This window comes from Rutidosis leptorrhynchoides, chromosome 4 (assembly GCF_046630445.1).
Source record: "Rutidosis leptorrhynchoides isolate AG116_Rl617_1_P2 chromosome 4, CSIRO_AGI_Rlap_v1, whole genome shotgun sequence".
NCBI classification, from domain to species: Eukaryota; Viridiplantae; Streptophyta; class Magnoliopsida; order Asterales; family Asteraceae; genus Rutidosis; species Rutidosis leptorrhynchoides.
The window spans coordinates 553456671-553469533 of NC_092336.1; the positions used below are offsets into that span (position 1 = coordinate 553456671).

The 12863-nt window shown below is 33.2% G+C and overlaps 1 protein-coding gene across 1 annotated transcript; it reads left to right on the forward strand.

Annotated features, from left to right (window-relative positions):
• The first annotated feature begins 482 nt into the window (after nt 1–482).
• On the forward strand, nt 483–3261 carry LOC139845244 (serine decarboxylase-like). Its single transcript, XM_071835496.1, has 6 exons — nt 483–548; nt 747–1074; nt 1640–1871; nt 1963–2156; nt 2254–2390; nt 2647–3261. Exons 2-6 carry the CDS (start codon nt 750–752, stop codon nt 3211–3213), a joined length of 1455 nt encoding a protein of 484 aa, XP_071691597.1. The 5' UTR covers nt 483–548; nt 747–749; the 3' UTR covers nt 3214–3261.
• Nucleotides 3262–12863: the final 9602 nt, after the last annotated feature.

The window sequence follows — 12863 nt, forward strand, 5'->3', positions numbered from 1 at the left end:
ATTAAAAGTGAAAAGTGTTTCGAATTTCATTTTTAATAATAATAATAATAATAATAATAATACCGTTAAAATGTATGTCATGGTTGGAAGTGAATGTTTTGAGTTAGTGATGTGAAGAAAATGTTCAGATAATGATGATGCGACAGTATGTTAATATTAATATGGAATCATGGTTGAGAATGATCTTAGTACTACTTGATATGTCAAATTATATATTTTATAAGGATAAATTGTAGGAGACTATTGATATAATTTTTATTTTTACAATTTTTTACTCTGTATTTATTTAATTTCATCACTCACATACCAAATAACATAAGTCATGTTAGTCCTAAAAACTTTAGGTACTGGATTTAGCGACTTGTGTAGCAAAAGGATTGTTACTATAACTAAATAACAATGATATTCCAAATCTAAATTATTCTCTATCAATTTAGTCTTTAAATACTAAAATCACAGTTCAATCACACTCCCATTTGGCTCTCCCCATAACCACATTCATCAAACAGCATCCCACTTCCTATCTCGCCGCCTCCCATAAAAAAAAGGTACAATTTTTAATATTTATGTTATACAAAATTATTCCTTTACAACCTATTTAATTGATCCCATTATAATCTTGAAAACAAAAATGGTTTTTAGATCATATCATTTAATCATTTCCATACATTAAAAATCCGATCTTTTTGATGTTTGATTGATCTTTTGATAAATTATATCATGGGTTTTGTTTGTTTGGTGTATAGCTAATGGCTGGAAGTATTGATATGATGTTACATAAGCTTAATCTTGAAACTGTTGAATCATTGCCTGATGATTTTGATCCAACAACTGTAATTAATGATCCTGTACCACCTGTTGCTTCTCATGATTCGGGTATTGAATGTGGGAAATTGGTTAATGGTAACGAAAAATCGAGGGAGATTGTTTTAGGAAGAAATGTGCATACTAGTTGTCTTGAGGTAACCGAGCCTGATGCTGATGACGATGTTACTGGAGAACGCGAAGCGTATATGGCGAGTGTATTAGCTAGATATCGAAAGTCTTTGCTTGAAAGGACTAAACATCATTTGGGTAACAATATTATTGCATCATCTTATTTAATTATACTGAAATGTTATTTTATGTTTATGATCTTGTTCTCTGTTTAATAATCTTGTTATGCAATCTGATTGCATTGGATGTGTGTTCTGAAAGTGATTATATGAGGTTGTGATAAGTAGTTTTTGGGGTTTGAATAATGAGATTTTGCTTATGATTATCTGGTTATTTATTTAGTTTTAGTTATAACATTTTTATTCAAAGTATTGTGAAGTAAAATGAGTTTTCTTACTCTTTTTATCCTAATTTGAGAGCATTTATTGCATATTTTATTCATAGTACAATACCTTAACAATATCATGTTATTATCACCTAATAAACACACATCCAAACCTCCTTAATCGGTTAGTCATATTCAAGTTTTGCTACTTCATTTCGGCTCTCCTGACATTCAAAGGTACTGTAGTTAAGATAAACCAATACTCGTGGTTAATAACCAGTTATTTAGCTTTTGGCTACTTGGGATACATTAAAATGCGAATAAAGTTTGTTGTAAAGTTTTGTGCATTCTTGCGCCTAATAATTTTTTTCTCTACAGGCTATCCTTATAATCTGGACTTCGACTATGGTGCATTATCTCAGTTACAACATTTTTCCATAAACAACCTCGGTGACCCATTTATCGAGAGCAATTATGGTGTCCATTCTAGGCAGTTTGAGGTTGGTGTATTGGATTGGTTTGCCCGTTTATGGGAATTGGAAAAGAACGAATACTGGGGTTACATTACGAATTGTGGTACAGAAGGCAATCTTCATGGCATATTAGTCGGGTTTGTAATTTACATAATTTATCTAACTCATTTATCGTCTTTTTTACCTTTGATATTAGTACATCACCTAATGTGACGTGTAAATATACAGGAGAGAAGTATTTCCTGATGGGATTTTGTATGCTTCGCGTGACTCTCATTATTCTATTTTCAAAGCTGCACGAATGTACCGAATGGAGTCTGAAAAGGTCAATACGTTAATGTCTGGGGAGATCGATTGTGAAGATTTTAAGGCTAAACTTTTTCTTCACAAAGATAAGCCAGCAATCATCAACGTTAATATAGGTTGATTTTTTTGTTATTTCTGTATTTGCCAGTATGTATTCATTCTATGTGATCTATATTTACATTTTCAATATTTATTTAATATTTTATGTTATAGGAACAACTGTGAAAGGAGCCGTTGATGATCTTGATTTGGTTATAAAGACACTTGAAGAAACAGGATTTGGACATGACCGATTTTACATCCACTGTGATGGGGCTTTGTTTGGTCTAATGATGCCTTTTGTTAAACTTGTAAGTTGTTCGTTGTATATATTACTGCAAATTAGACGCCGATTTGGGTTATTTTTATCTTTAACAGGTAATATGACCCAATTCAAAAAATTTAGTTTAAAAGGTAAGATTACAAATTAGTTACAAGGCGCTTAATTATACTCCTGATGCAGACAATCAGTATACAAAATCAACTTACAAGATAATAAAAATATTTTAATCGTTATGTACCTTTCAGTTAGACTAACACAAGCTGTTAACTTACGTGTATGATCAGGCACCAAAGGTTTCGTTCAAGAAACCTATTGGAAGCGTAAGTGTTTCGGGTCATAAATTTGTTGGGTGCCCAATGCCGTGTGGAGTTCAAATAACAAGATTGGAGCATATCAACGCTCTTTCAAGAAACGTTGAATATCTTGCTTCTCGAGATGCAACAATTATGGGAAGTCGTAATGGTCACGCCCCAATATTCCTTTGGTACACTTTAAACCGTAAAGGCTACCGAGGGTTTCAAAAAGAGGTCCAAAAATGCCTTAGAAACGCTCACTATTTAAAAGGCCGTTTAACAGGTGCTGGAATAGGGGCCATGTTAAATGAGCTAAGTAGCACAGTCGTTTTTGAGCGTCCAAAAGATGAGGAATTCACACGCAAATGGCAGCTTGCGTGCCAAGGGTGCATTGCACATGTTGTCGTTATGCCCAATATAAACATCGATAAATTGGATGATTTTGTGAATGAACTTATTGAAAAACGAGCTGTTTGGTATGAAAACGGGAAGCTTCAGTCACCTTGTATTGCATCTGAAGTTGGCAACTCTAACTGTCTATGTGTGTTACATAAGTGACTAATAAACAGTTAACACAAGGTTATGTTAGTTATATTGTCTGGAATCTGTGTTAGTTGTAATGTTTTTTTGTTTTTTTTTTATTTTTTTTTTATTTTTTTATGTTTTGGAACTTAATACAAAGCTTCGAAGTGTTGGCATTACCATTTAATATCAATATTAGCCTGTTTGATGTTACAATTATGTGAATTAGGTTAGTTTTTAATATGAAATACAAATACAAATAATTAAAACCTTGCTTGTTGTCTTTTTGTTATAGTGCTTGAGTGAATCTTTCTATCTTAAATGGGGCCAAGAAATATACTTCTTTAACCTGTAGTGGTTTGTATTTGTTGTGGAAAACGTTTTTGGTTACATATAAAATATGGGAGGAGCCATATGTAGTGGTTTGTATCGTGATATTCTAACAAAAGTCTAAGGTTAGCATCATATCGTGAGTTGGGCAGGTAAAATATCGTACATGGTCACATATTAACCCGGTTAGATCTATATAGCTGAATAAAAGGAAAGAATTTTGCATAGAGAGAAAATGTGTGAGAGAGAAAATTTAGAGAGAGAGAGAGAAAATGGTGAGAGAGGGGGTGAGGGAGTGTGGCAAGAAGTAAGGAAGAAAAAATCGATGAGCACGAATAAGGTTAGGGAAAATCATAGCGGTAATCATAATGGGATTGACATTAACAAGCGATTATTCGGAAACAATATCAAATCGTTCATGTTTTTCAATTTTCCGGAGGAATGGAAAGTTGAGGAACTATGGAGAATGTTCAAAAACTATGGTCAAGTAAAGGATGTGTATCTAGTGCGAAAAAGATTAAAGAACGGGAAGAGATTCGCGTTTGTGAGGTTTGGAAACATTGATGATGATGAGTGGCTTCTGAAGAAACTACGTGAAATACGAATAGACGGCATAACGCTTAGGGTCTTTAAGGCCATAGATAGAAAGGGGAAGGAAGCACAACAACATGAATATGGTGGTCGAGATGGCAGATCTAATTCAGATTCAAACACCAGGCGAACCAATCTACCACCTGCACGCGTCTGGAAAAAGAAAGATGAAAGGGCTTATAACGAAGTGTTAAATAGAAACGAATGGCCCAATGTAGGTGAAGCAAATCCCAGGCCTAACCACAATCTTCGTAACACTCTGAATCAAAACAGAAGAGAAAATCACGTGGGTAAAGAGGAGGATCTTAGGGACAATGTGCTTACGAAAGGTAAAGATAGGGAGAGAGAGGTCTTCATCAATCCTGATGAAGATGATAACAGCGATGTACTTCATAACTCCATAATTGGAGAGGTCAAAAAGTTAAGAGTATTTAGGCAATTTCAGATCGATATGTGAAGGTGAAGGGATGCAAAACTTTGAATTGAAATACATGGGCGGTCTCTATATGATGATTATTCTTCAAGATAAGGCAATGGTGGATTCGTTTCTAAATGGAGAGAATCATTGTCTCTCTAAGTGGATGGATAATGTAAAGTATGGTGGTGATAGTCCCTATTTGGTCTCCTATAGGCTAACATGGTTGAATATCGTTGGAGTACCAATCAAACATTGAAAGGAGAAGACCTTTTGTAAAATCGCAGGATGGTGGGGACAAACGCTTGACACTAACAACTGCTCATTTGATGGACATCAAAATCTAATTGATGGGCGTGTTTTGATAAAAGTCTGGGGCACTACTCCCATAGAAGAAACCGTCAAGTTGAGGATCGGTAGCAAGGCCTTTTACGTAAAAGTTAAAGAAGATTTCTGTGATTTCATTGAGATCGATATGGAGAGCGATAGAGAAAGCGTCTGGGAACAAGGTAACGAGCTTCAATATGATGAAGAAGAAGATGGAGAGATTAGGTCCCTTTACTCTTCTAATGATGATGAAGATGCTGTGAAACAACAATGTCCGGTGGGTACTCCGGCCGATTTGTCAGGTCAAAAATCTCCAGGGCAGGTGCAAACGGTTGAAGATGAAGCTTCGGTTTTCGTAAAAGATGACAGGGGAAAGAGAAAGTCTAATGATGATGTCCACACATATTCCAAGGGAGAAATTAATGCAAACGTGCAAGGGGATGTGGGAAATCGAACAGGCGATAACAATATTTCAAGAACTGAAGCACCGGTTCAACTAAACCCTAATGAAGATACGCTGGAAGACACGATGGGTAGTAATTTTAATAAGCCCAAGAGTTCTCATGAGCCCCATAGTGTGAAGCCCAATAATATATCTAACGCTCATGATAATAAAAATGGGCCTGAAAAACGGGTTAATGACGTTGGGCCTGTTAACACTTGCTCAAACCATGGGCCAAACGAAAAATATGCTAAAGTGGTAGATGTCGAGTCCAATGGGAATATACCCAGCGACTGTAGCCCTATTCCTGAGACGTTAGATTCTTTCTCCAGCAAGGTGAATGAAGCGGTGCCTGAGTCTTATTCATTCGATAACAGTAACTCGAGTCAAAGTGTTAACTCAATCAAAAGCGGAAGGAAGAGAAGGAAGGCGTGTAGAATTGAATTAAGCGATGATGACAAAACTCTCATTGATTGTGATGATTATGTGGGAGTCAGGGAGGATGGTATCAACATTGAAGTCCCAAGAAGAAGCAAGTCTAAAGCAAACGAAAAAACCTCGATAATTGGTAATTGGCGCGCCTCTTCTATGATCATGAGAGCCAAGTGTCTAGCCCGTTCTCAGCACAAAGACGAAAAGAAAAAGAAGAACAGCGAATCACACACATCCTCCAAGGCAGAAAAGAATGTTAGGGCTAAGTCAAAATCCATGAAATCAAAACAATCCAGATCTCCGAATATGGAGGGTTGTGGGATCAATCCTCAAAGCTCGGAAAGAAGTGTCGAACTGGGAGAATTTGCCAATCGCATAGGATTAGTGTGGGACGAACACCATCAGGTCTAAGTCTCAACTATTGTTCTATTTCTCTTTTTCTCGTTCTTTTTAGTTGTTTAATGAAGATTCTATGCTTAAATATTCGGGGGACTTTCATGACCCGTCCTAATCCATCTGGACAAATACATTACATTTGGTTACATCGCGAGGTACTTGACCTCTATATGATACATTTTACAAACATTGCATTCGTTTTTAAAAAACATACTTTCATTTCATCGAAAGTCGACGGCATGCATACCATTTCACAATATATCCAACTATAATTGACTTAATTATAATCTTGATGAACTCAACGACTCGAATGCAACGTCTTTTGAAATATGTCATGAATGACTCCAAGTAATATCTCTAAATGAGCAAATGCACAGCGGAAGATTTCTTTCATACCTGAGAATAAACATGCTTTAAAGTGTCAACCAAAAGGTTGGTGAGTTCATTAGTTTATCATAAAACGATAAAATTCATCATTTTGATAGACCACAAGATTTAAATGCTGCATGGTACAAATGGGCCCGAATTCTATACCCACCTGTAATGTACATGCGATATCTTTTAAATACAGTACACCTTTCTCGTGTACGAAATCATCTTTCATAAATCTTAGTAACCGTACACATATCTCGTGCACAAAAATAACATACACATAACATGTGTATAAAATCATTCTCTCGATACATAACATTCACTTTTCATTGCTTTCATCGCTTGGCTTGGTAACCGACCTTAACATATAATGCGCATAATAATATCCCCAAAACAGAACATCTCGTCTGTATAATAATCATATAAACTTGAAGTACTAAACACCACGCCCACTAACCCTTCCGTCTAGTGAACATTCTGGGTGGGGGTATTAAACCCGGTAGCTACCTTTAGGATTCGCGTCAATTAGGCGTGCACTAATTCTCGAAATTAGTGATGTTCCCTAATTCTTAGGTTACCAAGCAATAATAATCAGGGGAAAAATATTCATATCAATTGTGGCAATTATCACGTCCACATAATTCAATGGTGGCAATTATCACGTCTACATAATTCATTCAAGGAATGTTTTGCTTGTGTCTATCTCGTCAAACATTTATAAAAGCATTTCATGTATTCGTAGTTCAAAATGTATTTCAAAAGCATTTAATAAAGCAGTTGTAAAAGTAGCGCATGTATTCTCAGTCCAAAAAATGTAAAGAGTAAAAGGGAATCAAATGAACTCACTATACTGTATTTCGTAGTAGAAATACATATGACGTCATTGAACAAGTATAGGATTGGCCTCGGATTCACGAACCTATATCATTTGTGTAATTATTAATACATATAATTGTAATCGAACAAGCTTTTATATTTATATTTATTATTGATATGATTTTTATATCAATAACTTAGATATTTTATTATTTAACTAAATAACTCCATTTTATACATAAAAATATTAATATAGTTAAGTTATATATATTAAATATCTTTTTATATGAAGATCATTTATTTGTGAAGTTAATAATTTTGGTATCACTAATATTAGTAATAATAATGATACTATATAATAATAATGATAAAAGTAGTAATAATAATATTGTTAATAAGGATAATGATATTAATAATGATAATAATACTTAGTTGAATTATAATAACTATAATAACAATAATTATAATAATTTTAACTATTCCTCTTGACTTAAATTTTTTTAATCATTTTCATAATAATATCACAATTCCTATATTTGTAATCTTAATCGTATTACTAAAAATCTTTATTTTCATATTCATAGTAATTATAATCTCTGCGTTTAATTTCTAGATTAGTAACTAAAGTTTCTATATCGTCAATTTGTGATCCTAATAATAATAATAATAATAGTCATACTTAAATGGTAAAAGTAACAATAGTAAGTGTATTAATAATACTTATAAAAATGATAATAATCATACTGGTTATAATACATATAATTATGCTAATAATAATAATAATAATAATAATAATAATAATAATAATTACAATACTAATAATAATTATAATACTTAGTACTAATAGACATAATCAATAACAATAATAATAATAATAATAATAATAATATAAATTTTAAAAAAAATAGCAAATACCTTTAAAAAGCCATTAAAAAAAAAACTGCCCAACGTCAGGCTCGAACTCGCGACCACCCGCTCACCCAAACACCTCTCTTAACCACTCCTCTGCCTCTTGTTTTTCTGATTTATTATCATCTTAAAATCTTTTAACCCGAATTCTTTAATGTCTCCTCCTTCTCCTTCTTTATAAAAACCCAGAACGAACCAGAGTATTATTAATTATAACATCAAAACACTATTTGGTTTTAGTCTAAACAAACAGAGATGATTTAAATGGGGTGTTTGTACTTATGGAAACGAAAAAAAAATTAAAATAACACAGCATAGCTGCTGCTGGTCCGTCGGAAGTGAGAAAAAAATATTTTTGATTTCGAATTCTGTAAGGATTTGTGTAATGACCCGGAATTTTCCGACCAAATTATACTTATGAGATTAATATTTACATAAATTAAACCATACCAACATGATAAGCAATCCAAATTGTTGAGACTTGTGTTTTGAAAAGAGTTTTACACAACGTTTGACCGTCCAATATGACCGATGATATCACGAACTATATAACATACGATAATTATACGTTTGTGTATATATATGTATTTATATATATTTAACATGATCTAAGGATAGTTTAACATCTCATTGTGTACTAATGACAATGAGTTATAAGTATATTTTGAAACTACTAACTTAAGTTTTCAAAACGATAACTATACGTAACATTCTTTGATATATATACTTATAATCTATAATGCTTATACATGAATCGTATATATAATATATTTAATCACTTTTTAATGACTTAAATACATAAAACAATATAAGTATATTCACAAAAGATAGTTATATTTGAATTCTCGTTCCGTTTCCTCAAGATTTCTATACGTATATCTAGGGTATATGTACCCGTATCATACCCAGCTTCTATACATATTTACTATTGGTATATACACATCAAATCAACATCCTAATCAATATTATTACTGCCCTAGATATGAGGTAACTAGGATTTGTTAAGTAGTATGAATTATTAGTAAGAAAACAAAATTAGGAATCCTTTTCTTTCTTTATAAACTAAAAACGTTTTTATAAATGAACACCATTTCTTCACTCCATTTTCTCATACCTACACCCTCATTTCTCTCTCAAAATACTCCTAACTTCATACTTGATCATCTCCAAGCATTTTCCCCATCATTTAGCTTCAATTATAAGCCTTAAACACCATAAGAAAACTCTTTCAAGAACATATCAAAATAACCACCCATTTGAAGAAGTTTACTTCCAACCTTTTGATCTAACTCCACCACTCTTTGATTCCAAGATTATTTCTTATCTTTTGTAGTAACTTTGTCCAAGTAACTTAAGGTAGTAACCTTGTTCATAATCTTATTCAATTCATATTCATATAGCTATCTTATTTTGTGGTATAAAATTTTAACAACAAGAACATAGTTTGAATGATTTCAAACTTGTTCGCAAACTAAATAGATCCTTCTAACTTGACTTTTAAAACACTTCAAGACCTGTAATATATCATAATAATATGCTAACCTAACAAGATATAACTTGGTTTTACAAAGAACATCTTAAAAACTGAATCTACGTCGTTGGAGTGCAACCGGGGGCTGTTTTGGGTTGGATAATTAAAAACCATCTTGAACTTTGAATTGGAAGTTCATGTTCTGGAAAAATGATATTTCTTATGAATACGTTAACACATAAAAATTTAATGGTTTAACTCAAAGTGTAAGTATTCTTAGAAAAATGATCATTAAATGTTGTTTTTATGATGGAAAATGATCACTTTCATAAGTTTCACCAAAGTTTGACCTATAACCTATGATTTCGAATACAAACTAAGGTATTTTCAGTTTATACTCTTAAAATTTGACTCGATCCAAGGAAGTGTCAAGTTGAACCAACAAAAACGGAGTTGTAATGAAGAAACTACGACTAAAACAAGATTGGGTATCCGAAGCTAGTTTAGCTACGAAAATATTTGGAGAAAAAGTAAATTAATCATATCTTTTCTAATTAATATGATATTTTATATATAATTATTTATGATTTGATTTTATATATTTCAGGACCACCCGTAAACAACACGAGAAGATTAATCATAAGACCTCATGATTGTACGCAACACGTCATTTGACAACACGGTACTTTATGTACGCAACACGTCATTTGACAACATGGTACCATGGGTCGAGATTAATTCTGATCAATACGAATACGATGGGGTCTTTATTTATTTTATTTAAGAAACTAATTGTGGACCACTAACATCGGACTGCTAACTATGGACTAAGAAAATATTAAAAGTATTAAAAGTATATATATATATATATATATATATATATATATATATATATATATATATATATATATATATATATATAACGATTACTTAATAAGAAAATATGTTGATATATTATATATATGGTTAGGTTCGTGATATCTATCGGAGACCAAGTCGAATTAAATACCTTCAAGACAAAAGTGAGTTTCATTTGTTTCCTTTTTAATTGCTTTTGCAATATATATTTTTGGGCTGAGAATACATGCGCTGCTTTTATAAATGTTTACAAAATAGACACAAGTACTTAAAAATATATTCTACGTTGAGTTGTACCACTGGCATATTTCCCTGTAGCTTGGTAACTACTATTTACATGGGTATTGTAAACGCGAATCCTGTTGATAGATCTATCGGGCCTGACAACCCCAACCGGACTGGACGACCAGTATTCAACGGTTGCACAGTACTTCATTTTGGTGACTACACTTGGTACGGTGTAGTGAGATTTCATAATAAAGGGAATATGCGACGTTGATTAAATGTTAAGTATGGTTACCAAGTGCTCAACCACTTAGAATGCTTTACATACACTTGCGAGTGTATTATGTTTATGATTATGAAATCTTGTGGTCTATTAACATATTGAAATGATTGTTATGATAAACCTATGAACTCACCAACCTTTTAGTTGACACTTTAAAGCATGTTTATTCTCAGGTACTAATTAAGTCTTCTGCTGTGCATTTGCTCAATATAAGGACATTACTTGGAGCCGATCATCGCAATGGGACCAAATGTTGATGACTTCGTCCAGGTGGATTAGACGGGTCCTTTCAGTTGGTATCAGAGCGGTGGTCGTAGCGAACCAGGTCTTGCATTAGTGTGTCTAACTAGTAGTTGTTAGGATGCATTAATGAGTCTGGACTTCGACCGTGTCTACATGTCAAAAGTTTTGCTTATCATTTCTAGTCGGAAATCATCTGCTTATCATCCTTAAGAAATTACCTGCTTATCATTCATACGTCTAGACACGTTTTACTGCATTTACTGCATTGATAGTGTATAGACGAATTCTTATCTTAGCATATCTGTTATTGCGAACTTTGACTGATACCTTTTCAAAGATTCTCCGTAATTTACGGGATTTTGTTATTATATATACATATGTAAATTATGTATTGAAGAGTACCAAATCTAACTCCTATAATCTATTCCATACCAAAAATTCATTTTCCCCATTATACAAGATGGATTCCGCATCTAGTTCGAATTCTTCAGATTCTGACAGTTATGCCGATATGGATTTCCATTCGGGCTCCGAAAGCAGCGTCACCGGAATGGATCAACCAATTTCCCATCATCTATTCTGGATGAATTGGGGATGGGTTCGTAATATACTAAATCACTGGAGACAAGAAGAAGGTGATCCATTCCATCCACCAAATTTCCCTCTTGGCGATGAACCTGAAGCACTTACCGGCGAACCTATTCGAAACACCATTTTCTCTCTCATTTCTAGAGTATCTCGTCTCGATTATATACTATCCCATATTACAAATCTTATTCATTCGCTCGCTCTAACCGCCAATCATCCCGGTGTACTAGCAGAAGTTAACGAACTTCGCGCTCGCGTGACGGCTTTGGAGAACATGGTGCGAAGTTTGCAAACACCAGCAGCAGCACCAGCAGCATAATCATCACCACCATCAATAACATCAACAATACCATCATCACCACTAACAAACAACATCCGCATCACACGTCTCGACATCATAATCTGTCCCACAAACATCAACATCATACGCACCATAGATACCAAGTAGTACCATCAATAATGAACGATGAAGTATTGATCCATAACTTCATTGATATTCTGCGAAGAATATGTGGTTTCAAAAAGTTTTTGAGATTTCTTATTCTAGCTCAAACCGAAAAGCAAATGAGATTAATATCATATTAACTCATTAAATTCATGATTTTATTTGAAGAAAATATATATGTATATATGTTTTCATAAAGATTGTAATTAAAAGTTCTTTTGTACAAAATATTAATGGTGAATTTTTTTTTAACGGGTAGGTAATACCCGAGGAATAATTAGATTTCATCTTAATAAGTTACATTGTACATTCGTCGAAGCTGATTCAACAGTCATTTACTATCCTACTTACAACCACTGATATACGTATCCGTTCACCGCAGAATAACCATTTTCATTCAATTTCATATTTGGATTTTGACTTCCCAGAATCCAACAAGTGGCATATGAAGAAAACATATGACAAAATAAAATCTGTTAGAAACAAACAAATTAACTATGAAAATTTTTGTTAAGAATCCACGCTAACTGTTCCAGCTAACTG